The following is a 23,130-nucleotide window of genomic DNA, read 5'->3' on the forward strand; positions in this document are numbered from 1 at the left end:
CTTCCATACATTTACCCATCAGTTTACATGCTGATTCACAACACAATGCAGAACTGCTAGTTTTCTCTCAGAGGCACAGCACAAAGGCATTAACTTGAATTTATATCTAAACACAGAGTGGTTGCATATATTTAGCTTGGTTCAAGACCATCAGCCTACGCACTCTTGCAGCATTTTCTCCAACAAGGTCCCTACCCCCATAAGTCTGGCTGGTTTGGTTTTGGGGTTTTTTTGTTATCCTGTAGAGGTTTAGGGTGGTGGTGGTAGGATGGACAAGGGTTGGAACAACAAATAAAGAAAAAAGGAACACCTCTAAAACTTTCCAAATTAAAAAGCACACGTGCTCTTTTCTTGTTCAAGAGGTTTTAATAAAGACTCATATTTTTAAACCTCTCACACTGTACAACACATTTAAATGTACATCAAGCTCAGATAAAAAATAAAGCTTTCTTACAAAGTACATTTTTCCAGTGAATTTTTTTCTTTTTTTTTTTTTTTTTGCAGTAAAAATAGCTGCTACATAAATCCCTCCTGATCTTTGAAAAGGAGTCACAGTTATTTCCAAAAATAGAATTCATATTTTAATCATACAGGATAAACTGCAGGAAGAAGAGACAAGTCAACTGAAAAAATAAGGCTTGTATATAAACTTTTTTTTAAAAGGACATGCATAGAGGTTGAAAAACATATGCCATTTATAAAGGAAAAAAAAGGTAATTTTATCCATATTAATATTTTCATTTTCAGTTACAGAAGAAACCACAAACAGGCCCTTTATGTTCCAGAATATAACATTAGTTTCTTGTAAAAATGCCAAAATGCACAAAGAATTGCCAGCTTCAGTCTTGGCAAAATACCGAGCCAGCCCTCCCTCCCTGCCCCCCCCATTTCATATCATAGGCATACCATATGCATGCATACTGAGCACTTATGTTGTCTCTCAGGCCAATTAAATATTTGCAGAAGGCTGTATATCCTAGACAAACATGAAAAAAAACATTTGATAAGTCTACATTCATCCTATTTCAAAACACACATACAATTAGTTTAATTTACACTATACAGTATCTGTTAAATAGGAACGTTACAGAGTTTCAAAAAGAATCACAGAATATATACAAACTGAATATTGAAATGATATGATTTTCCTTCCCTTCTTTAAAGGGTCTTTTTCTTTTGTTAGCGGTTGCTACATCTGGTTTTGGACACAACGTGTTTATGTACCTATGCAGCACATTTCTGGAGTAGTAATAATAATATTAAAACGTGCTCTAGAGCAAAAGTAATATCGATTCTCCTTACTGCTCATTTAAAATAAATTAGTTTGTTGTGGTGGTTTTTTTTTTTGTTTGTTTGTTTGTTTTTTAAATAAATTGCATGATGTAAGATGTAAGCAAGGATGATGGTATTTTGAAATATCTGAGCAATAGTTCTGCTGCATCACTGGTTTCTCATCCAACCTTTGGTTTTAAAGCCAACCCATTGTTATACGGCAGTGTAAGTAGCCAAACCGCTTTATACGGCAGTACAGGTAGTAGAAATGCTTAACCCGAGAGCATTTCCATGTCTTCGTGACAGAGCTAGGGTCTGTGCTGACTTCCATGCTGCTCAAGTGCCTGACATGGCAACACCCGAAGCCACTGATGAAATAAGGCCACTTCCTTCCAGCTCTCCCTGGTTACAAAATCAGTTAAGGTCCTTATTTCCCAACAGTTGCACCCATCTGAACAGCCAGAAGAACTGACTGCAGATGGTTCCCAGACACAGTCCCAATACGTGATCTTCGCCCCTGCAGCATCACATCCTTGGGCTCAGTCCTCCGTGTCAGGCTGCACCCCCAGCATTGCATGCAGCTCCTCCGCCGTGTACCCCAGCAGGTTTTGCAGGTCGCACACGAAGCGATACACGTAGCGTTTCCCTGAAGTCTTGTGGATGATATTCTTGTCGTAATAGTAGCGTAGGCCTCGGCTGAGCTTCTCATAGTTCATTTTTGGCTTGTTTTTCCTCCTTCCCCACCTCCGTGCCACCTGTCAGTCCAAAAAGAAAGCAAAATGTAAAGGGTTTATTCAAGTCATGTTCTTCTAGTCGGTAGCTGATAAACACAGTTATTAAAACCCTTTCTCAGTCAGAGCATTTTATTTGCTTTGGATGTCCCAGACTGATAAGAGAAGAGTTGGTGACTGACCCCGCAACTGAACATGCTCTGAGACAATTATCAGCAGCAGTTTCAGGAGAAAGTGGCTGATAGCAAATATCAGTGAAAAGGACACCTATTTGTAGTGGATGGGCCAAAACATGTTTAAGGAGATCAAGTTTACAGGTCATATAGTCTCCTCTCTCAAGAAGACACCATTTAACCATTAATTTGCTATTGAGCAGCATCAGACAGCTCTTTAACTGGAAGTTGAATGACATGAAGTTCCTTGGAGTTAATGATTTCCCCCCCTCCTTTTTTCTTTCCCCTAAATAAAGGCTTCAGTGGACTTTACATCACATCTCTTAATACAATAACTTCCTTACTGATAACAGTATCAGAAAATGAAAATGCATTCTATTTCTTTTTAATGACTAAAGCTATAAGTTCTCAAAATATTTCAAAAGCAGCACTACCATATTTGTTGTGTAGCTAAAAGAATGGCGATACGCAGAGTGCATTTTCCCCATGCCTTCATGCAATCCCAAGCATTGTTGATTCAACTACATCCAGTAAGCTAATCTACAGTATTATATTGTCAAAGGAATTAACTTTGTATACTACCTTTAAGTTTCAAGCTATACAATGTGTTCTCCTAACTACAAGCAAATGCTGATACCCCTGGGTGGGAGGAGAGGGGGGGAACATCCCACAGCAATTCTGACTGTACAATAAAGCATTTGCAGATGAAGAGATTTCAGCAAGTGTCTGATCGTGTAAATGGTTTATATTCAAGACTAGGCACACAGATGGTGGATCAGACCCTAAATCTTTTTGTTCATCACAATTAGCCACATACCTCGTCTGGGTCAGCAAGTTTAAATTCCCATCCATCTCCAGTCCAACTAATGAATGACTGACAGGACTTGTCAGTCAGTAACTCCAGAAGGAATTGCCATAGCTGTATAGGTCCACTGCCTGTTGAGAGAGAGGGGGTGGGGAGAAACCACAATTAATACTTCTGCAAGCTCTTCCCACAGCCAGTGTATGCCACCGTACTCATATCACAGGACAGATCTTGTAATTACTCTGATTCACCTTTTTCTTTTTTAATATCAGAAAGAAACCTAAGGTCTTTTTCTATAACACAAATTTGCTCCTAAACATGTTAAAATTAAAACAGCTTTTTCATGGAAACACAGGATTTGACACAAGCCATGTCTTTCCCTTTTATATGGATCCCTTAGCCCTCACTCCCACCTCCCATCAGCTGCATTTCAAGCTCCAGGGCTTGTCCTGCAGTCCTTGGCTTAGCAAGCATTCTAGAGGAAAAAACAATTTCAGCAAGGACTATAGAAATGAGGTCTTAACAGGCAAGCCAACACCTGCGGAAACTCCCAAGTTTGGGAGATTTTGTCCAAGTATCTCTCCTTTTCAAACAGATCAAAAAGTGCATTTGATTTTTACGTGTTCTGATGTACCTGCCTGTTCTTGCTTTAGATGTATAGTCCTATGAGACTTTAGTAACATTTAAAATTGAAATTCTTCATTAGTAGTGGTCTCTGACTGATTTGTAAGGCATACCTTACAAGTATACAACTTCATCACCATGGTACACGCTTATACAGAATATTGATGTTACATAAGAGGAGCGACCATTTTGCTTCACTACTTACCAGTAAAGCCAGCTAGAGTTGCTGCTGGTATAACTGGTTTCCCTTGTTCTACAGGATCACTTCGTTCTTGAATATAGTCTTTGAAAGACATTGTAGGTTTGCTCAGACACAAGGACTGGCTACAGTCATCTTCAAAACTCTCATAGGATGGCACACGCTGTAAATCCACTAATGACGACTGGCTGTTCCAGGACTGTAGCATTGAATCTGAGCTTTCATAACTTTCTGCACCACTGTCGCTAGATTCATGCTCTCTAAGCTTACCTATATAAAACAAAAAAAATAAAAAAAGAGAAAAGCGTTGGGTTTGTTTTTCTTTTCTCCCCCTCAATCTAGCTTGTATATATAAATTATGCAAAGGAGGAAAAGACAGACAGAATATGGCCTTGGACGCATGGTTATCATGCGGATAATAACTCACCAGAATTATCTATCAGCAAGTTCAGATTGCTTCTTGGGAAATCTTGATTTACTGCACAGTAGTTCACACCAACAGCATCTGCTTGGGTTTTAGGGAACAATGAAAACTCCTGTTCTGGATTGAGGAGATTCGGTCCTGTGGAAGTCTGACAGACATCAGTCAGGAGACTGGGTTTGGGATAACTGAGGGCTTTAGGGTATCCAGGCATTTGCATACCATAGGAGTTCTGATCTACATTAACAGCTGAAGAAATAAATAAAAGAATTAATTAGATGATTTTCTCTGCAGACCCTTAAACAGACTAGTACACCTCTAGCACCTCACTACAGTTGTGCCACCAAGAAGTAATTTTCCCATGAAAATCTGACTAAGAGAGTGATAGATGCTACTGGAAAGGCTTCTGAGGTCAGCGAGAAGATCCCCATCTAATGGGCTCCAAATCAGATTCTGTAAATCTCCCTCTATAACTTGCCAACCACAAATATGTCTATTGTTTGTTCTTCAAGGAAACTACAGGGCTACAGAAAAAGCTGGAGAAGCTTAAGTGGTTTTGAGTAAGGCCCTCATCATTAAGTGGTGTAATAACGTCGAGCTGGAGATTGACTGTGGTAGAATGAAATACAACACCACTCAAACAATCTGAGGGAGCTAACACTGCAACCCACACACTTTAAAAAGCTCTATTACGCTTCCACAGTCTTCAAAAAGGCCTAAACATAACTCTTACTGCTCCCCAGTGATGCTAGTTTTTGACTCGGTTTGCTAGAGGTGGGAGTGGTCATTCTGCTCCACAGATGTATGTTTTGGCATACCAAGAGGAAATTTGATTTTCTCAAAGCCTTTGCTCTTCAAAAGATTTCCGATATGAATTAGATGGCAATTAAACAATACTAGGAAAGAAGGCTGTAGCAATTGAAGTCAAGTGTTCTCCCCAAGCACAGTAACTATTCTGGTGCTTTTTTTTTTTGTTTTTAAACTGGGCTCTGTGACATGCTTAGAATAAACTGAGAGATGTAAAATGTCAAATTTCTTAAAATACTTACTTAAGGAATTATTATTGACCCAGTGAGGAACTGAAGTGAGATGAGAGTTCTCCACATATTGATCCTGCGTTTTCTCTTGGCTGTCTAGGGAGAGAAGAAAAAAAGAAAATTTGGTTTTATAGTTTCAAAGATATGACCTTTATGCCATGAAAAGCTTCTGACTCTTGAGTATTTTCAGGTCATCATTCACATAAATTTTACTAACACACTGCATTGCAATCTCTCTTGAAAAAAACCACACCGAAAAACCTAACCAACTTCCAATAGGCTTGGAAAGCATCATACCAATTGAATTTTAACATAAAACTTAGAAAAACCAATAACTGCAGTGTGTTTTAAGGTCCAAGTCCTTAATGTATGCAACTACTGAATGTTACACTCCAAATCCAATGGAACTCACAGGGCCTGCATGTAGGGTTTTAGCAATACCACCAGTGTTCACCTAAGATACCTCTAGGTGTCTTTGACTTCTTTACATTAATTCACTGAATTACCTCAAAAAACTACATTAAAAGGAACAAAACTGAAAACTTGTAATAAGTAGTAAACAAATTTCATCCAACTCTTGGTTAATTTTTTTTTTTTTTTAAATGGGGTATTACAGTAGCCTTATCCTAATCTCATTTATTTCAGTGATTATTCCAAGTAGAACCTGACCACAATAGGTACTCAGCCTGAATGCAGAATGATTTCTGCAGATACCTGCATCTGTGCTTTGTGTACCAAGGATGCATTAATAGTTCTGATAATGCTTTTATTAACCAAGTTTTAAAGTTCATTTTGAGTTTTCACATGTAATAAAAGCCCTTCATAGTGAAACAAGTGTTGAAAGAGTCCCATTTCTGTTTCTGTTAGAAAAGCCTTAAAACAAAAGCTCTTTCTGGCTCTGTAACTACCTTTTATCATCTGTTCCAGGTGTTCCCACAGAATATCACCCACATAGTCAGGTGCCAGTTCCAGAAAACGCTCCTTGCCCAGGTTGCACAAGTCTTGGCCACTCATAAGAAACTGATGGAAGTTCACGTTTGCCAAGCTGAACTCATTGGTAGCCCATGAAAGCCACTGGCAAACTTGCTGTTCAGTCCACAGCCATGGATCTGCAAGACAGAAAGTATTCAGCATTTAGAGATAACTCCTGACCTTTGTCAAATAATCTTCATTAGAAGGCAGTGAATGAAAAAATTTGTTTACCCAAGTTACTTAGTTTTGAATGAATTCAGAATGAATGTATTCTTGAATTAAAAAAAAAAAAACCAAAAAAAAACAAAAACCAAACAAACCAACCAAAAACAGTCCTCTATTTTCCTTCTGCATTCACTTGTAATCAGAGATGTCCTCAGCTTACTTGATTCCCTCTTATGCTGCCAAAGCATGAGCTCTCCATGCACCCATTTTTAATACCAGCAAGTCTGGTCTTTCCAAGTCAAGCTGTGCCAGATTCACATAGGATCCATTCTTGTATTTCCTACTGACATCATTCTTTCTCTTTTGAAAGAGCCGCTATTCAGCCTCCTCCTTAGCATTAAAAAAAAGAGCTTATAAATAGAAAACACTTACTATTTGGGATACCCAGCCGACACTGTTCCTTTGTGAAACCACTGAAAGTATCTTTCAAGGCCTGACTCATCACAGCCTTACTGCACGGGGTTAACAGAGGCAATTCACAGTTGTTCGACTCTACAAGAAAGAAAAGGGGTGGAGGGGAAAAAGAAGATACATTAACTTTTAGGCCAGTGAAAGGAGTGACAGGTTTTTGCTGCGCTATTTGAAGAATAAGAAAAGGATGCTAGAAACTAGGTATTTTAAAAACAGAAACAGCATAGATCTGTTTTCTGATATGTGAAGTCAAAGACAATATATTTTTAAGTCTTTGACTTAATATATCAACACTAAAATCTCTGTGCTACTGGTTTAGTAAAATTGCATCATGCTAAATTAAAGCTTTGCAGCTTTCCATGATATAGATCCTCATTTACTCTTAGTAGTTAAACAAAGTGCCTTTGTTGCAGGGAAACTTTATTATTACTTTTTTTTTTTAAAGGAAATATGAGACTGCTTATTCCTCTTTTGTCACCTATAGTTTGACTTCAGTTTTCCTTATAACTCCAGACAGTCTTCATTTAGTTTGAGAGCTAAGTTGATATCAGTTGATAGTAGGGTTGAGAAGAACCAGCTTGCAGTATTTAACACTGCTTTCCAGTGGACTGTATTTCAGAGTTTCCCATGCATCTCTCAATCACCCACGTACATGGTGCGATAGATTATTCTATCGTCTGAACCAAACAAGTGGGACTGGTAACAAGCTGGTACCCAGTGCCTAAATAATGCAACAAAATCCAAAATCAAGTATCATCCTATGCCAGTACATATTACTAATCTGCTTAACTGATTTCTAAATTTGCAAGTAGATTCCATTTTAAGGAGAAATTTGGCATCCACTCAGCCTTTCTTATTGCACAATTTTCACCAGAAGATGCCTCATTTTACTCTGAAAGAAGAACTTCTAAGTTGAAGATAGCCAAGCTGCCTAGATGTTTCCAATTAGGAAACCTTTTACTGGTATTTTATTTGTGATTGGTGTCATTAAGCTAGGGGTAATTTGAAGACAACTTAACCAACTCACTACTGCATCCCTGAACATCTGAGATCCTCTGAGAACTCACACACAGGTTGTATTTGAGGGAGCTCTGCTGTGTTAGAGCCATATAACAGTGGCAGGGTACATAAAGGTGATGAACTTGGCAGACTCCAAGTCAGTTCATGAAGCTGTGCAGCTCTTCTCCTTCTCCTAGACTATCTACAGGCTCCACTTGACCCAGCAAGTGGAGCTCATTACCAGCCCTTTACCACACCCATCCTCAATATCTGCTAGGACTTGCTTTGCTGACCAGAGCGGGTGACTGATTAGAATAACATTAGAACAAAGGACTGGTGGTTTTCAGAGGTTTGAGGGTGGGTTTTTTTTTTTTCCCCTTCCCTAAGGGGAGATAAAGGCAGGATCAGGTAAAATATCTACGTTTTGGACAAAACTCTCTGTTTCATCAGGGATTTTAGGCAAGGATTTGTAGAGAAGTCTTGGTAGGTACTGTCCTACATGCACACACACACACACAAAAAAAAAAATCTGTAAACATCCCCACCCCTGTTTTTAAGGTATGAAGTAAAACATACTGGGATTTAACACCAGAAGGTCAAGAAAGGAGCCTGCAGAATACTTGCATTTTAATTATGGTTGAGATGTTGCAAGTTTAGATATACATAGAATTTTTTTTTTTTAATTATTTTTAAACTCTCTTAGCTCTGCTTTACTACCTACTAAGTCTTCTTCAATGGACAGTCAGTCTATTAGGCTACTGAATCCCAGTTCCCATTCCTTTTCAGTACAGACATCAGCAACTATCCACAGAGCAACTTGTATGGATAAAATCAAGCATGTACACAGAAGTCTGTGTACTAAAACCCTTCTTTTTAGGGAAATCCGTGTTGCACTTGTAAGAGTATAGCCATGAAACATTAGTTAGACCCCACAAATTTCTTTCTGATCTGCTGACTGGACTAAGGAACACAGTGAAGAGTTACCATAAGAAGTAGAATCAAATCCTGTTGGCACTTCTTGAAGCGTCTGATCTTCATTTAGTGAGAAAAAATATCCAGCAAAGAGAGAGTTTGAGCTATCAAAGGTGTCAAATGCTGGTTGACGCTGCAAAGCAACAGAATAAATAAAAACCAATGTGAGCATTTTGCTAGAGCACTGTCAACTTCATTGCTAGGAAGCGGCTAGGTTAGGCTTCCTAGATTTGGAGATCATGCACAACCACTATCTTAAATCAGCTAACTTGTGCTTTCGAAATATAAACACAATGATAGCATAGCTTCTTGTACAGGAATACAAAACAGCTAACATTCAGACCGCAGTGCTAGGTGGGTGGCATGTTCTGCAGGTTACAGTAAAGCCAAGTAAGGCTATTCTTAGTTTTCCTGTAATTTAGGCTTTTAACAATAAAGAATGCATGAGTGTGTGTGGAGAGAGAGAGAGAGAGATATTTATTTCCAGGTATATTTTAAAGAAATCCTTATTTCCTGAACCCTTTAAACTGACTATCCACTTGGTGAGTACTTGATGGCAGAGGCAGGATCAGTAAATCATGGAAAAACAACTGCCAGTGCAAGACCTACAGTAGATTTATGCAGCTTTTTTTTTTTTTTTTTTAAGGAAAAATTTAATCTGAACCACATCACTTGAAGCTATACAGCCAGCTTTACAGGACTTGAAGAAGGATGTTACTCCTTTGCTGTGACTTAAACTTAGCTCAGATGCTCAGTGAAACACCGCTAGTTTCATTATACAGAAAGGGATAAAGAGGACTGATAAAAATGTTCCAGATAAAAGCGGATTCTACCAATATATTGGCAACATTCAATTAATATTGTTATATTTTGAAAACCTAACTTCTTTCAAACTTGACTTGTGTCAATTGCGTACGCTAGAAACACTAGTACTTTTACTAGATCCTCTCCAGCTACATTAGTCTTTGGGGGGCAGAGGGAATGTTAACAGAGGAGGAAATAACTTTAAAAACAACTTATGCAACTTGGCTGTTAGTCACAAGGAAACTGTATCTGTAATATCTAGAGGCACGGATGGATAAAAGTTGCCACTGAAGTTTTTAAAAGCACCTGAGGATAGAGCATTGTTCTGGAAAGCTACAGCTTGCTCATGGCAGCTGCTGCAGTTCAGGGAGCTGGAGACAAAGGCAACTTGCAAATGCTTATTTGTTTTAGGCAGCCACTGGTCTGCCAGCTTATGCCAAGGTAGAGGATTTAGCTGAGGACAAGGCAAAGATTTTTCAGGGCAGTATTGATGTGCAATGCAAAAGCAACCTGAACTATGTTTCTGGAATAGCAATATTAATAATTTCCTCACATTCCAATTTTCCTTTTTATGTCACCACAAAGTTTCAAGTGGCTTGGAATCTTTTTGCACCAGGTGCCTTCTATGTGCCATGTGTCATCCCCCTCCCCTATCCCCCCAAATTACATTAACCCTAGTAAGAAACAAGGAACCATAATTTTTTAGTTGTGTTTTATAACAAGCTGCAATGCATCCTAGTAAGTACATTATGAAAGCATACTCTCCACAGAAGAAAAAGCTGGTAAAGTAAACAATATCATGGCCCAGTTAATTGGGTTAAAAAATCTCCAAGGAGCACTGGCCGGCAGAGACAAATTGTGTACGGTTGGTTCAGGTACCCCCCACAACTACAGTCAAAACCAACCCGTGAAAAGGCTCACATCTACATGAAACAAGTTAATAACAATTGCCAAATCTGCTAGTAAAAGATTCTTTATACATTACTAGATAAAAGCACTGACTCATCGCTAGTACCTAAAAGAAAGGGCAAGTTCTTTCAACACAATTTGGAAACTCCTGCGTTTTGTGTAAATAGCTGACCCTTATCCTGAGTCACTGGAAAAAATGCTGTGGCATGTGAATGAGTAAAATCCATGCTGTGCTAGTTTCATATTTCAAAAAGGAGAAAATTAATGTTTAAGCAGGTTCTTAACTTAATAGTAGTAAAAGGGGAAAAACTCAATGTAGAATAAATTCTGCTTGCCCTATCAGTTATGCAACCATTTTATTTGGCTTTTCAACATATGTAAGAGTAATTATTACAGAGCAAAATAAAAAGAAGTGTGAACAGCTACAAAATAGTAGAATACAGGTTGCTACTTCGACTTAATTAGATGACAACTGAATAACTGCTTAGAACAACCACTGTGTTACAGAGCACACAGCTCTGTGTTGGGGGATCTCTTACAGATTTTGTTGTTGTGGGCAGGAGAGAAAGCTAACAGGGGACATAAAACATCAGAGAAGTTAGCATACCAGAGTCTCACTAACTGATTCTTCAAAACATGGACATTCCTCAAAGTTAATGAGAGCAGAAAGTGTCTTCCTAACCTTTATTTGGTTTACATTAATCAATGCTGTGTAAAAAATTGATACTGGGATTAAAAAGCAACTTGCATGAATGGGGAGGAGGGAAGCCCTTAAAGACTGAGTCTTTATAGTCTGCTTCTCATTTATCCTCGGTGTGTAAGTTCATTTCAAAGCAAGGTGACAGACACAGTCTATCTAAAGATAAAATATACTTAATAACTACCTTTGGTTTCTTACAATGTATTGGACTTCCATTTCACATAGTTGCATGTAGTAAGTGAATAACCTACTTTTTTTTTCATGCAATACTTTTAAATGAATCAGACCTAACCAGTCATATCAGAACAGCCCTCTGCCAGTCTTATCAAGTTAAAGATATAAAGACCACCCCTACTGCCAATCCTGTAACCTTTATTTAGGCAAAAGTTCCACCAACTCCAACGAATTTGAGCTCAGTTCTTGTCTACCTCTTATTTTCAAATTCTTAGGATTTGGGGGATGGAAGGAGGGGGCCTCCTTGGGGGAGAGGGTTGAGGGTGCAAGATTTATATCTTCCTATTTCAGTCCTGCTTTTCACATCTCTCCCGAATTCAGTGGGAATACTCTAGAAGAAGATTAAAGGTTACAACAAGCAATTAAAACCTGAATATCTGTGTTCACTTTGGCACGGTTATACAATTCCTGTGCTAGCATTAATAAGACCACAATAAATGCATTAGCTGGGAGATGCCCCAGTTGGGTTTAGAAGATGGCAGCTCAAGAGTACTCACCTTGAGCATTCCTCTGTACATGTTAGACACAGGTGCTACTTGATCCATGTTCCTGATCCCAAAATCACTCATCTGAAAAATGAGAGGGGTCACATGAAAAATGTTGCTACCAAGGAAGCAAGCATGTTAACAGATATATCTCGCTGCTTCAGTACAGATTACAGAACAGCTCTTGGAATGAGATACAGGGAAAGCTTTCCTTCTCATTGCTCACATCCTGACCACACAGGGCACAATGGTCATCTAGCTTAAGCAGCTTTTTAACTCGAAGACCTTTCACAGGCATCGCTGGTGTTAAAGTTTCATGAAATGAGCGAACAAGAGGACGGTTAGCTTCTGATACCGAATGTGAGGGCTTTTAGTACCTTATTCTGTTAGCCTGAAAAGCCTGCAGAAGCCCTTTGTCCACCAAGTATCTATTGCTTTGAGCTATTCTCCAGCTTTCACCCATTATCTTAAACATTCAGTTCTGAGTTATTTTTGCTTACTGTATTCCTGCTCACATGCCATGATTCACTTTGGACTTTGGCTTTCAAAGGAAGGAAGGGAAGTGACAGACCGCTCACTGCAGTACACCTTTACGTACCAACATTCACCCCTTTCACCCTTTTAGGAATAATCATTGAAGTATATTTATAAAGCTTTAGAGGACCTAAGTTTTAACTGAAAAGGGTTCATGCAGTAAAATACCCCTTTTTAAAGAGTTGATAGTGGGACCACCATCAATATGTTCATGTTATTGAAGTCAAAGCTATATCATATTGCCTGTATTACCAGGAACAGGGTTGTGTGAGGCCTGTATAACTTTTTCTCCTATATATCACTTAAGGAAAAGAGTAATAAGATTCATATCCTTTCACTGACCTATGGGAGAGATCAAACATAAGGCATGAAGCCAGTTTTATGGCCATTGTTCAGGTTTACCGTGATGCTGTAATTCAGGTGTCTGTGAACGATACCTTATCAGACTACACTGTGGCAAGTTGTCTCTCAACAATTTTCCTTCTCCTTTTTCACAGCATTGGGCTAAATTCTCTTGCCCAACAGCAACCGCCTGAAAACGTGCATTTGTATTTAAATAGCCACATAGGACACTATTAATATTTCCACAAAACTGTGATCACTTATTAGAAGCAAGCTCTCTTGTTAGCCATGTTGACACAAGGCGAAATCAAAATACAATCTTAAACTCAGAAAAAGATGGCAAATTAGGAGTTTAACAAAATCAGCCCAGCCTGTTAAAATGACAACACATTCAAAAGCTGTCCGTGTAAGCAAAGAGGAAAATAAAAGCATCTGACAGCCACAGACAAGGAACCTTTCATCCTCTCATATAGTTGACCACTTAAAATCAAGACTTCTTAACCTGAAAGGCCCATTTCAACTTCACTGTTATGAGACGTATGGGGCTTATCATTGAAATAAAATAGTCAACTGACTATGAAAGGAATATTCGCCTTATACTTCATTGCAGTTTTGGGTAATATTAATCTACTGAATGATGGTTTTTACCTCAAACAGCACGTACAAATATTTGATCTAAATTACACATCTCATTGAGCAGCAAAGAATTTCACACAGCATGCGTCTCACTCAGCAAGCATCCTAATCTTTTCATTAAGTTTGTCACGGTTTAAACAACTGTTGATCCTTGCATTCGGCTGGGCTTTTAAAAAAGTATAAGGCAATTTCTAACACCCTTTGTTTTGCCTTTGAAATCTGCTCTGGTGTCTAGGGATAACTAGCTGTAAGCCTTACGAATCGGAAAGTATTTGTGAAAACATTATACATATTTTCAGTAAGTCTAGACCTGATCCCTAGTTAGGACTACAAATCAGATTTCTGACACTTTCAGGTGCAATCCTGGCCTCTACACGAATCCTGTTATGAACTTCCCCGTTGACTGAAAGGACTGGGATTCTCTCCTTCTTGTGTTTGTTGGTTTTTTTCGGTTGGGGTTTTTGTTTGTTTGTTTGTTTTTGTTTTTTTTTTTCCTTTAGAAATGTTTAGGGTCCTAAGACAAAAGGTTTATACGAAGTCTTCATTACATGGCATTGCTTATTAACCCAAGTCACTGTTTCTCTACGCTAGGCTGCCCGTTTGTTCTGTGGCCATGCCTGGGCGCTACACATGGAAAACTAGACATCAAGCTCTGGTCTAATAACATATGAAGGTCTTTAGCATGCTTTGTAACACTCCAGTTTTCTTCCTGCAACCAAATCTCTCATGTTGTTGTGAATTTCTAGAGCCTTTGCTCATCGTACTTTCGTCTTTCTCCCCATCTACAGTACAAGTTTCCAGCCCTGAGATCCGAAACCCTTACAGAGGTATCGCAAGACAAGCAGAGCTGAAAAGGCAATATGGCTTTTCATGACAGAAAGGGTTAAAGCTGGCTTTCTGCTGGACTTAGAAAGCTGCTGTTTAAGTTCAGAAAAGACACTACAGCACAGGACGGTGTGACTGGGCCTCACTTCCAACTCCTCCACGAATGCTGATGACTGCTACTTGCCAGCTATAATTGGTTTAACTGGCAGGACACCTTCTTCAACACCCCCGCATAGCTGAGTGGGTGAACCAGAACAGGGTCAACAGGATCAGGCACTTATTAACTAATACTCCTGAATTCTGATCAACTTCTTTCCAGCAATAGCCAGGTGCTTGCCCACAGCTGGTTTCAGCTGGGAATCAACCACATGGAGAACTAAACCACGCCAGTGTCCGTAACATATCTCCACTGTTTTTTTTTTTGTTGTTGTTGTTTTTCGGGTTTTTTTGGGGGGAGGGCAGGGAGTGTCTGGTTGTTATTTTGCTTTTAAATGGCAATTTTTTCAGACAAAAAAATTTCGTACCAATAGGTTAAGAGAGAACTGCCTGCCCGAGGAGCGCTGATCCCCCGTACATCTATTGGGCTCCCCCAGTGCTGACGAGAGAGAGAGCCGAGAGCTGGTATGACTTTTGACACATATGACACACTCGCCCACATAAAAGTTAGATGGGGAGATCATACAGCCCAACATTTTTTAAGTCCCTTTAAAGTACTAACCAAATCCAGCGTGCGCGCTGCCCATTAACCCTTTCCTCCCGGGCGCGCAGCCGCCTCCACAAGCCACCCCCGTCCACCGCCGCTGCGAGCGCGTCTCTGCCGCCCCCGGGCTCAGCCCCGCCGGGTCCCCTCCCGGGCGGGCACCGGACGCCGCCGCCCGCTTCGCCCGCGGGGTCTGCCCGCTCCCCGGGCCCGGCTCCCGCCATCGCCCCCGGGGGAGGCCGCTCAGGGGGTCCGACGGCTCCCCCCGCCGCCGCCCCCCTCCCCGCCGCCGCCGCCGCCCCCGCCTCACCTGGCCCCCGCGACCGGCGCTCGCCTGCTCCCCGGCGTCCGTCCCCGGCACCGGCACCGCACACAGAGTCCAAAAAAAGAAAAGGCGCCGCTGCTTCTCCGGGAGCCAAAATATCCTCGATGCGGCGGAGCCGGCCAACAACAACAGCGGCGGCGGCAGCGGGTTGATCCCAGCGGAGAGTCCCGGAGGAGGAGGAAGAGGAAGGGGGGGCGGGATGGAAGGCGGGCGCCCGGCGGCGGGTGCGTGGGCGCTGCCGGCCGAGCCGCTGCTGCTGCCGCCGCGCCGTGCCGTGCCGCGCCGTGCCGTGCCGTGCTCCGCCGTGCCGCGCTCTGCCGTGCTGTGCCCCGCCGCCCGCCCTCGCAGGCGCTCTTCAGCGGGCGGGGGGAGGCGGCGGCGGCCGGTCCCGCCCCCCCGCAAGCCCGGCCCCTCCGCCCGCCGCGCACCCGGTTGTTGTTGCCGTCGTCGCCGTCGCTACGGCCGCGGCGGCCGCGCTGCTGGAGGCGGCGGCACCGGCCCAGCCTCTCTCGGGGCTGCCCCACGGCCGGGCCCTTCCCCGGCCCCGACGCCTCCTCCCCGCCCGGTGCTGCTGGGCCCCGGGAGAGGAAAAGATGGTTTGAGCTCGTTCAGAGAGACAGATTCTTTTTTTTTTCTTTCCCCTGGCTATACAGGAGATAATTCACGCTGGACGTTTTCCATGCTTATTTTTAATTAATCCCTGTCCTCGAGATAGATAAGATTAGGAGAATTAACCCACAAAATCCATGTATCTGTATAAATAGTCTGTTTTCACAAGTAAACAATGACACTTGCTACTGTGGAAATTCAGCAATTATGTCATGCTGAATCTTCTACAATTATTTTGGGGAGTTCTTAATATAAACCAGATGCAATGTGAAAGCTGTACCGACAGTTTCGTCTTGTGAATTGCAGATCCAAATGCCACAGTGAGTAAAACAGAGTTGGCGTTCCTCAGACCTTGAAAAAATTTGGTAGCCCTTGGAAAGCAGCAAGCTCTATGCCACGGAAACATAAAGTAACTTTCTGTTAAATTTACTTTACTAAAGTGAGTTCGCCCTGAGGGGTTGAAGAGACTCAGTGGACGCGCAGACAGGAGGCATGGGTTGCTTTTCTTACTCTGCTTAGCCCTCGGAGCCACCTAACTTTCCTGACTCTCTTGCCACACTACCAACCGCTGACTTCTTTTATGTGGTGTTAAACACTTTGGGTGCACCCAGCTGGGGGGATCCGCGGGAGCTTCCCAGCTCCCCGGCCTGGCTGCCTGTTGGAGCGGTGTCCTGACGGTGTCTTGGTTTGAGACCTGTCTGTGTGCCGGCTATCACGCTGCGTGCTCCGGTCGGGAAGAAGCCACGGTGTGCCCGTCCAGCAGCCGTCCTGCTGTGGGTGCCCAAGGGACCTGCACGGCAGCCTGCGTCCCGCAGCACCCGCCTCACAGGTTACAAGATGCAGCCCTCGGTAGCGGTAAATCGCCGAGCTGTAAGGAGAACACAAGCTGGAGCCACAGTTTCTTGTTGCTTCCAACCTCGACTTCTCTAGATTTTCGGTGAACACCAGGGACCTAAATTGCACTTAAAAAGCTGTTCTTTAAGCTTACTATTACACCTTGCTTTATTTAAACTAACTCCCATTTGAAATTAACGCTTGTGTCATACGGTTGTAACTTGTCTTGTAATAGGAGCCCAATAACTGCTACTTCTCAGTTCCTCACCAGATTTCAACTGACCCTTTACCATATGCCTAAGCTGTGGTTATTTTTACCATTAAAAAGCCATAGTTTCTTTGGCTGTCGGTGGTGCAGTCATCAGGGCTCCCTCCTTCTATATTTTCCAGCTATTTCTGGCTGCAGCAAAAGCTGGACCGTACAACTTGTTAGCCCGAAGTAAGATTCTCTAGTATTTCTTTCAAAATCTTCAGAAAACTTTCTCCTTAGAAATATGGGATGTATTTCATTCCTTAGGGTCAAATGTTACCGGGCAAATTGTGACAGTCTACTTCAAGAGACTGAAAGAAGTGTCTTGATTATGCCAATGACATTTCTTACTTCAGGAGAGTCCTGATCTAATAAGGCAACATCTGTTATAATCCTAAGGGAAACCATTAAAAACTGTATGTCAGCTGCATAGCAATTTTAACACTGACAAAAACAATTATGCCACCCTTTATATAGGGAAACATCTGTCAGAAAGATAAGATGAAAGGCTGGGAGTTATTTATTTCTTCCTAAATTAATGTTCTGGGATCCAGAGCAAAATTATTAACCTGGCTGTATTTTGTTCTATTAAAATTTCTTATTTTTAAAGTAATTCTTCTTATACAAAAGTATTTAATTTCATTAAATAATACTTATTGTTAGTATACAAACGCACTAGTGCTCCATTAGAAGTGGTACACGCTTAGTGGCTGGAGCACATGATGTATGAGGAGGGGCTGAGGAAGCTGGGTTTCATAAGTTTCGAGAAGAGCAGGCTAATGGGGAATCTCGTTGCTATTTTCAACTACTTAATGGGAGGTTATAGCAAAGAAAGAGACAGACTCTTCCAGAGGTGCACAGTTGCAGCAGGGGAAATGCCAACTGGATATCTGGAAATAAATGTTCCCTGTGCGAGTGAATGCTTCATCCATGGAGAGTCTCTGACCTTGACTGGACAAAGCCCTAAGCAACCCCAGGAGAAGGTTGGAATAGAGACCTGGGGCGCTTCTCTCCAGCCCGAGTTACTCTATAATTCTGTGATCCCTCTGCACTGTTCATTTTCAAAATGTAACATCTTTAAGCTAGAGAGTCAAAGAAAAAATAGTTTTTGTTCTGTTTCGCTTCTATAGTGTACCTGTGTGTTTTGTTCTATTTTAGGAATTGTCCATCCTCTTCACAATTTCTTTAGTTCTTACCTGTGCTTTTATGTGTGTGTGTTGGCCTGCTGTCAGCTGTAGAGACAAAAGGGGGAGTTTTATATAAATTTAAGAATAATCATGGTATTGGCACCATGCTGGAAACTTTTGAGATTTTTTCATTGCTATTGCAGACCTACTGATACTTTCTTTTTTTGCAGGAGTGAGGGAGAACTAGCTGTGGTACTCAAGAGTGAAGTGGCTAGAAAGGGAAAAGGAAAGAAAACAGATAAAGACTCAAGACCAAATTGCTGCAAAGTCATTGTACTGGGATTCTGTGGTAGTCCATATATATAAGACTTTTTTTCAGTCCTTCTTGCTCATGAATTTCTTGCTTGAAAGAAGACCCACACTGCAAGTGAGCGCTAAGGGGTTGTTTCTGTTTCTTTAATTGCCTTTCTCTGCAATGGTGTCTCAGAAATATGCTGGAGAGCTACCTTCTTGTAGTGAATTAAGGTAAAGGAACTTGTTAGATTTTTTTTAAGTATGTAAGTACATGACATTTTGCACTGAAAGCAATGGATGGCTGTCTGGGATAATTTGGCCCCCTATTTCTGATTTGAGCAGCTGCAATGCTGATTTGTGAGTTCATTGGCAAAGGAGGAGGAGAAGAGCAGCAGCTGATGGTCAGGGCATCCCAGGGAGGGGCTTCGCTCAGTGTCTGCACACCATATTCTCACTGGGGCCAACAACGACGGGGAATAAGATCCTAAAAATGTAGAGGTTTAAAGCATAGAGAGGGAATGCGAGGCAGCAGGTATGTGGAAGAGCTGCATTGCAGCCAGCGCTCCGGAGCAGCTATGACTTACTCCTCCAGAATTTCTCTTGCGCCACGGGAGAGGACACAGAGGAGTGAAAACCCTGTCGTGCTGTCAAAGTATGCGTTGCGCACTCATCTGCATGTTGGCTCAGCTCCTCTGCCTGAGTATGTTTGGGGTGCACGTGTCCCTCCTCCCCCTCCGCCCGCCGCTGCCGTGGGGAGCGGTGTGGCCGTGCTGGGCTGGAGCCGCCCTTGCCGGGGGAGCCCCGCAGGCGGCTGGTGGGCTCTCAGGGGTGCAGTATGGCTGATAGGCCTGCGCTTCCTCCCACTCCTCCTCACGTCCCTGTGGTACCGGGGGTGCCTCGTTATTCACCTGCATTCAGTAATGTAAATAAACAGAGTCATCCTGAATTTGAAAGAAAAGGCTGTATATTTGTGCCCCTAAAAGACAATTAACAATGAAGCTCCAGTAGTGACTGTCTATAAGATCACAGCGTAAAGGGTCTCAGGAAATAATGTCTTTGAAAAATAAAGGCTCAGCTATCTCGGTTTGAAATAGCAACTTCAAACAAGACGCTATTATGATTGAAACAAAGGATGAAACTCATTGACTCCGCCATTCAAACACAACTAAACCAAAATATTTATACAGGCTTGGGGAAAGGGGGGTATCAAATGACCTTTCACTCAGACGCATATTTTTTGCTCTTAAAATAAAACACCGCTGACCATCCCCACCGAAAAGTTCTCCCCACAGTGTTTGGTGCACAAAGTGTGACCAAGATCATTTCTGCGAAGGCATCTCAGTGAGTCACAAAGTGCAGCAAGTTATTCATGTGCGTGTCATTATTCTGAGCACATGCAAACCAACATTAATAATTACTGTGGAGAAAAAAATACTATGTCAAAGTTCTGTCAGCACGTTTGAGCAGTAACAGAAATTGCTACATTTTGCCCATAAAGCACTACATTTCACCTTCATAAAACTGAAGGAAATTAAGTAAACTGCCAGCTCCATAAAGTATAAAAATTTGAAGTACTTATGCTTCTGATTTTTTAATTAAGTGAAAATGTTACAAGCAAGTCTCAAATAATATTGCAAGCAGACAGGAGAGATGCCTAACACATGAACTGTAGGGTGATGTCTCATTTGATTGAAAAACCTAAGCCTTTACCTTTCATACTAAAGCAGAAGATTAGTCGTTAAAGTAGCTAGTGCTTAAGAGATTGCTCATACCATTTTGGGGGTATTTAATTCATTTCATGCAGTCTGAGGCATAAAATAAAAAGCACATGTTAATATTTTAAGGCCAAGTGTATTCAGAAACATCAGAGTTTAATAATTGCTTTTGGATGACTGTGTTCAAAAAAAGTACATTTGCGCTTCCTTTAGCAACAGAGCTTTTTCTTTTTTTCTCTACATTTCATGTACTGCTGGTTTCATTTAAAAATTACCTTGCTTGTGTACAGACTTACGACTCTCCTGTTCAACTCAATGATCACTGTCATGTGCCCTTCATCACCACATTTGCCCTCCCACCTATGTGGGCAGCGGCATGCTTCTCTCACCAGTAAGGGCAGTACTTCATCTTGCGACGGGTACGGTTCCCCTATTCTCCTCTCCCATCATCAAAAAATATAGGAGTTTTGCATCATTCTTCTGTGGGTGTAAAACTTGTATGCTGGCACTTGGTAAGTTGTCACAAGTATTTAAAAATTTACATTAGCCCTGGATATATTGATAATGATGTTTACACCACAGAATGGGAGAGCCCATTGCTAGGAAGCCTTGCTTGTTGCTGCTGCTCTTGTACTTCCGTAAGTGGGGACTCTCTGTGTGAGCACTGGATATATTTTTGGAACGACTTAAGATTCTTTTTTTCATACTGACATATACTCCTGTGTGTGAGTGCCCAAGCCCTGGCATAATAGAATTTGTTCATCTTTTATGTTTTCTATCACCTTCTTTATTATTCTCAACCTACTTCGTTCTCATCCCTTACCTTCCAGAGCAAATTGCCAGTTTGCTTTTTTATCTCATTGACTTATGCTTGTGTAGCGAGCAGCATAAGCCAAGCGCTGGGTTGTGGCAGAACCTGTGGCACAGAAAGTGAACGCAGTCATATCTAATCGCTTGTTTCTTTCTGGCAAGAAAATACTATGATTTCATCCATGTGTTCCTCTTACCGCATGTTCAGTGCATATACACATCCTTACATAGAGAGCAGCGGTGAGTCTCATTGTGGTCAGTGAATAAGAAGAATATCTGTTTACACAATATTTTGAAATTCATTCAGAGCCTGGCAGGTGCTACGTGTTGGGACCTACAAGACATGCATTTTTCAGTATTAAGAGTGAGGGAGAAGTTGCTGGCCTCTTTCTTGACCTAAGCAAAAATTCAGGCATGGACCACTGTAGGCAGAATCATTCATCTCACTCTGTGTTGAGGATCTCAGCCTGAAGTGTCTGGAGCAAAAAATCATCTATTGAGTGGCCTTGACTAAAATAACATCTATGCAAGACCTATATCCCATTTTATTGACCTGCTCTTCTGTTGGAAGACTCTTTAGGCCTTCCTATCTCAAGGAATTTAACCTCAGTCTCACAGAAGTAGGAAAAGGAAAGGCAATGCCATCTTTAGCTGTACATGGATGTATACATTGTTGTGTCCACTGGTGCATACATTGGTAGACCTGGAAAACTGCCTCTTTGATTCATAGACATCTTCTCTGTGAAGCACTGCTCCATCTTAGCCAAGTTGGCTGTCTTTTTTCTTTTACTTCCCTAGGGGCGTAATGTCAAATTAGTCATTTTTACAAGAGAGGAAAGCTTTATAACAGCCACCACTTACGTTCTCTGGAACACTGACAAGATAAATTCGCTTTATACAAATATAAGCAGCAGTTGCAGTATCTGTCCTGGTTTCTTTTTTTCTTTTCTTTTCTTTTTTTTTTCTTTTTTTTTTTTTTTTTACAGTGGAGCAGGTGCAATGTCAGTATCTGTTATCAGTGTCTAATATGGTTTAAGCAAACATTGAATTGCTCACGTTGTCTAGGTGTTGCATGTAGTCTATTAGTCATCCCGTCTAGTGCTTATCAGAATGCGAAAAAACAACATTTGAGATGAGTCATTAAGATTCATTAAAGAATATCTCTGTCATAACAGCAAATGAGGGAGAAATATGGAAGGGACGGGCAGCGATATGTCTAATATTTGTGGAGAACACATGACATATGCCGTATACCAGCGATCTTGAAAACAATACTGTTTGTAAGAACAGCAGAGCAAAAAGTGAGCTTAGTTGTGTTGATTGACCCCAGTAAGCAAACTCTGTATTTGGAGTTTGAAATAATTAGCTTTTGGGGGGAACTGGATTATAGGGTATTGGGGAAGCTGATATCCTGCACCAGTGTCAAACTGGGGCCAAACCATAAGTCTTGCTTCACCCCATGTGCAGCTTTGTTAGTGGCAGAAACCCCAGGGCACTGTGGTCCCCTTGCCCTGCTAGCAATGTCCCCAGCAAAACAGACATTCCTGCAGGATGTGACATGGCCACTCGTGTGGCCACATGTCCCTGTCCTGTGTGACTGTGGCCGTCTGGCCCTGCATGAAGCCCAGACGCTGCAAGCACTCTGCAGGCGCTTAATGACACAGAGTACTGAAACCACCACCTCTATGTCGACACTGGCCGGCAAACCCTCTACGGGGCACAGCCTGTGCCGGGCTGGCATAAAACAAGGGGGAAATAATTTTCTTAGCCCATGAGAATCTGCTGGAGCTTAGGCATTGGGTTTTTTTCCCCACAGGAACAACAAAATCAGTCTCAAAAATACTTTGCGAATTGTATTTTGGAAAAAAAATATATAAAAACAAAGCAAAAACTAGTCATGGTTGATCAAACCCTTGCATTCTTTTTGCTCCTGGCTTTTTTTTTCTTTTTTAAACATGTTTTTATTTTAAATTGTCTTTTTTACAAACAGTGGGTTTTGGTGGAGCTCTTGGACACATCAAGCAAAGGCTTCATCTTGTGGGAGAGCACTGTAGGCAGTTCCTCTCCACACAAATCTCCATGTAGCTTTTTCCCCACCAGCATGAATTCTCCTCTGTGGGCCAGATGTGCTTTTCTCCCCATACAGATGAGTGTTT

The 23,130-nt window shown here is 41.7% G+C and overlaps 1 protein-coding gene across 1 annotated transcript; it reads right to left on the reverse strand.

The window, feature by feature from the left end:
• Window positions 1-432: 432 nt before the first annotated feature.
• On the reverse strand, window positions 433-15,560 carry ETS2 (ETS proto-oncogene 2, transcription factor). The gene is made up of 10 exons (XM_082336835.1): window positions 15,321-15,560; window positions 11,986-12,057; window positions 8,854-8,974; window positions 6,832-6,951; window positions 6,171-6,371; window positions 5,275-5,358; window positions 4,232-4,474; window positions 3,811-4,074; window positions 2,994-3,112; window positions 433-2,027 (listed from the first exon to the last, which is right to left on the reverse strand). Exons 2-10 carry the CDS (start codon window positions 12,055-12,057, stop codon window positions 1,812-1,814), a joined length of 1,440 nt encoding a protein of 479 aa, XP_082192961.1. The 5' UTR covers window positions 15,321-15,560; the 3' UTR covers window positions 433-1,811.
• Between the last annotated feature and the right edge of the window lie 7,570 nt (window positions 15,561-23,130).

The sequence above is a fragment of the Platalea leucorodia genome, assembly GCF_965183815.1.
Source record: "Platalea leucorodia genome assembly, chromosome: 2".
NCBI lineage: Eukaryota > Metazoa > Chordata > Aves > Pelecaniformes > Threskiornithidae > Platalea > Platalea leucorodia.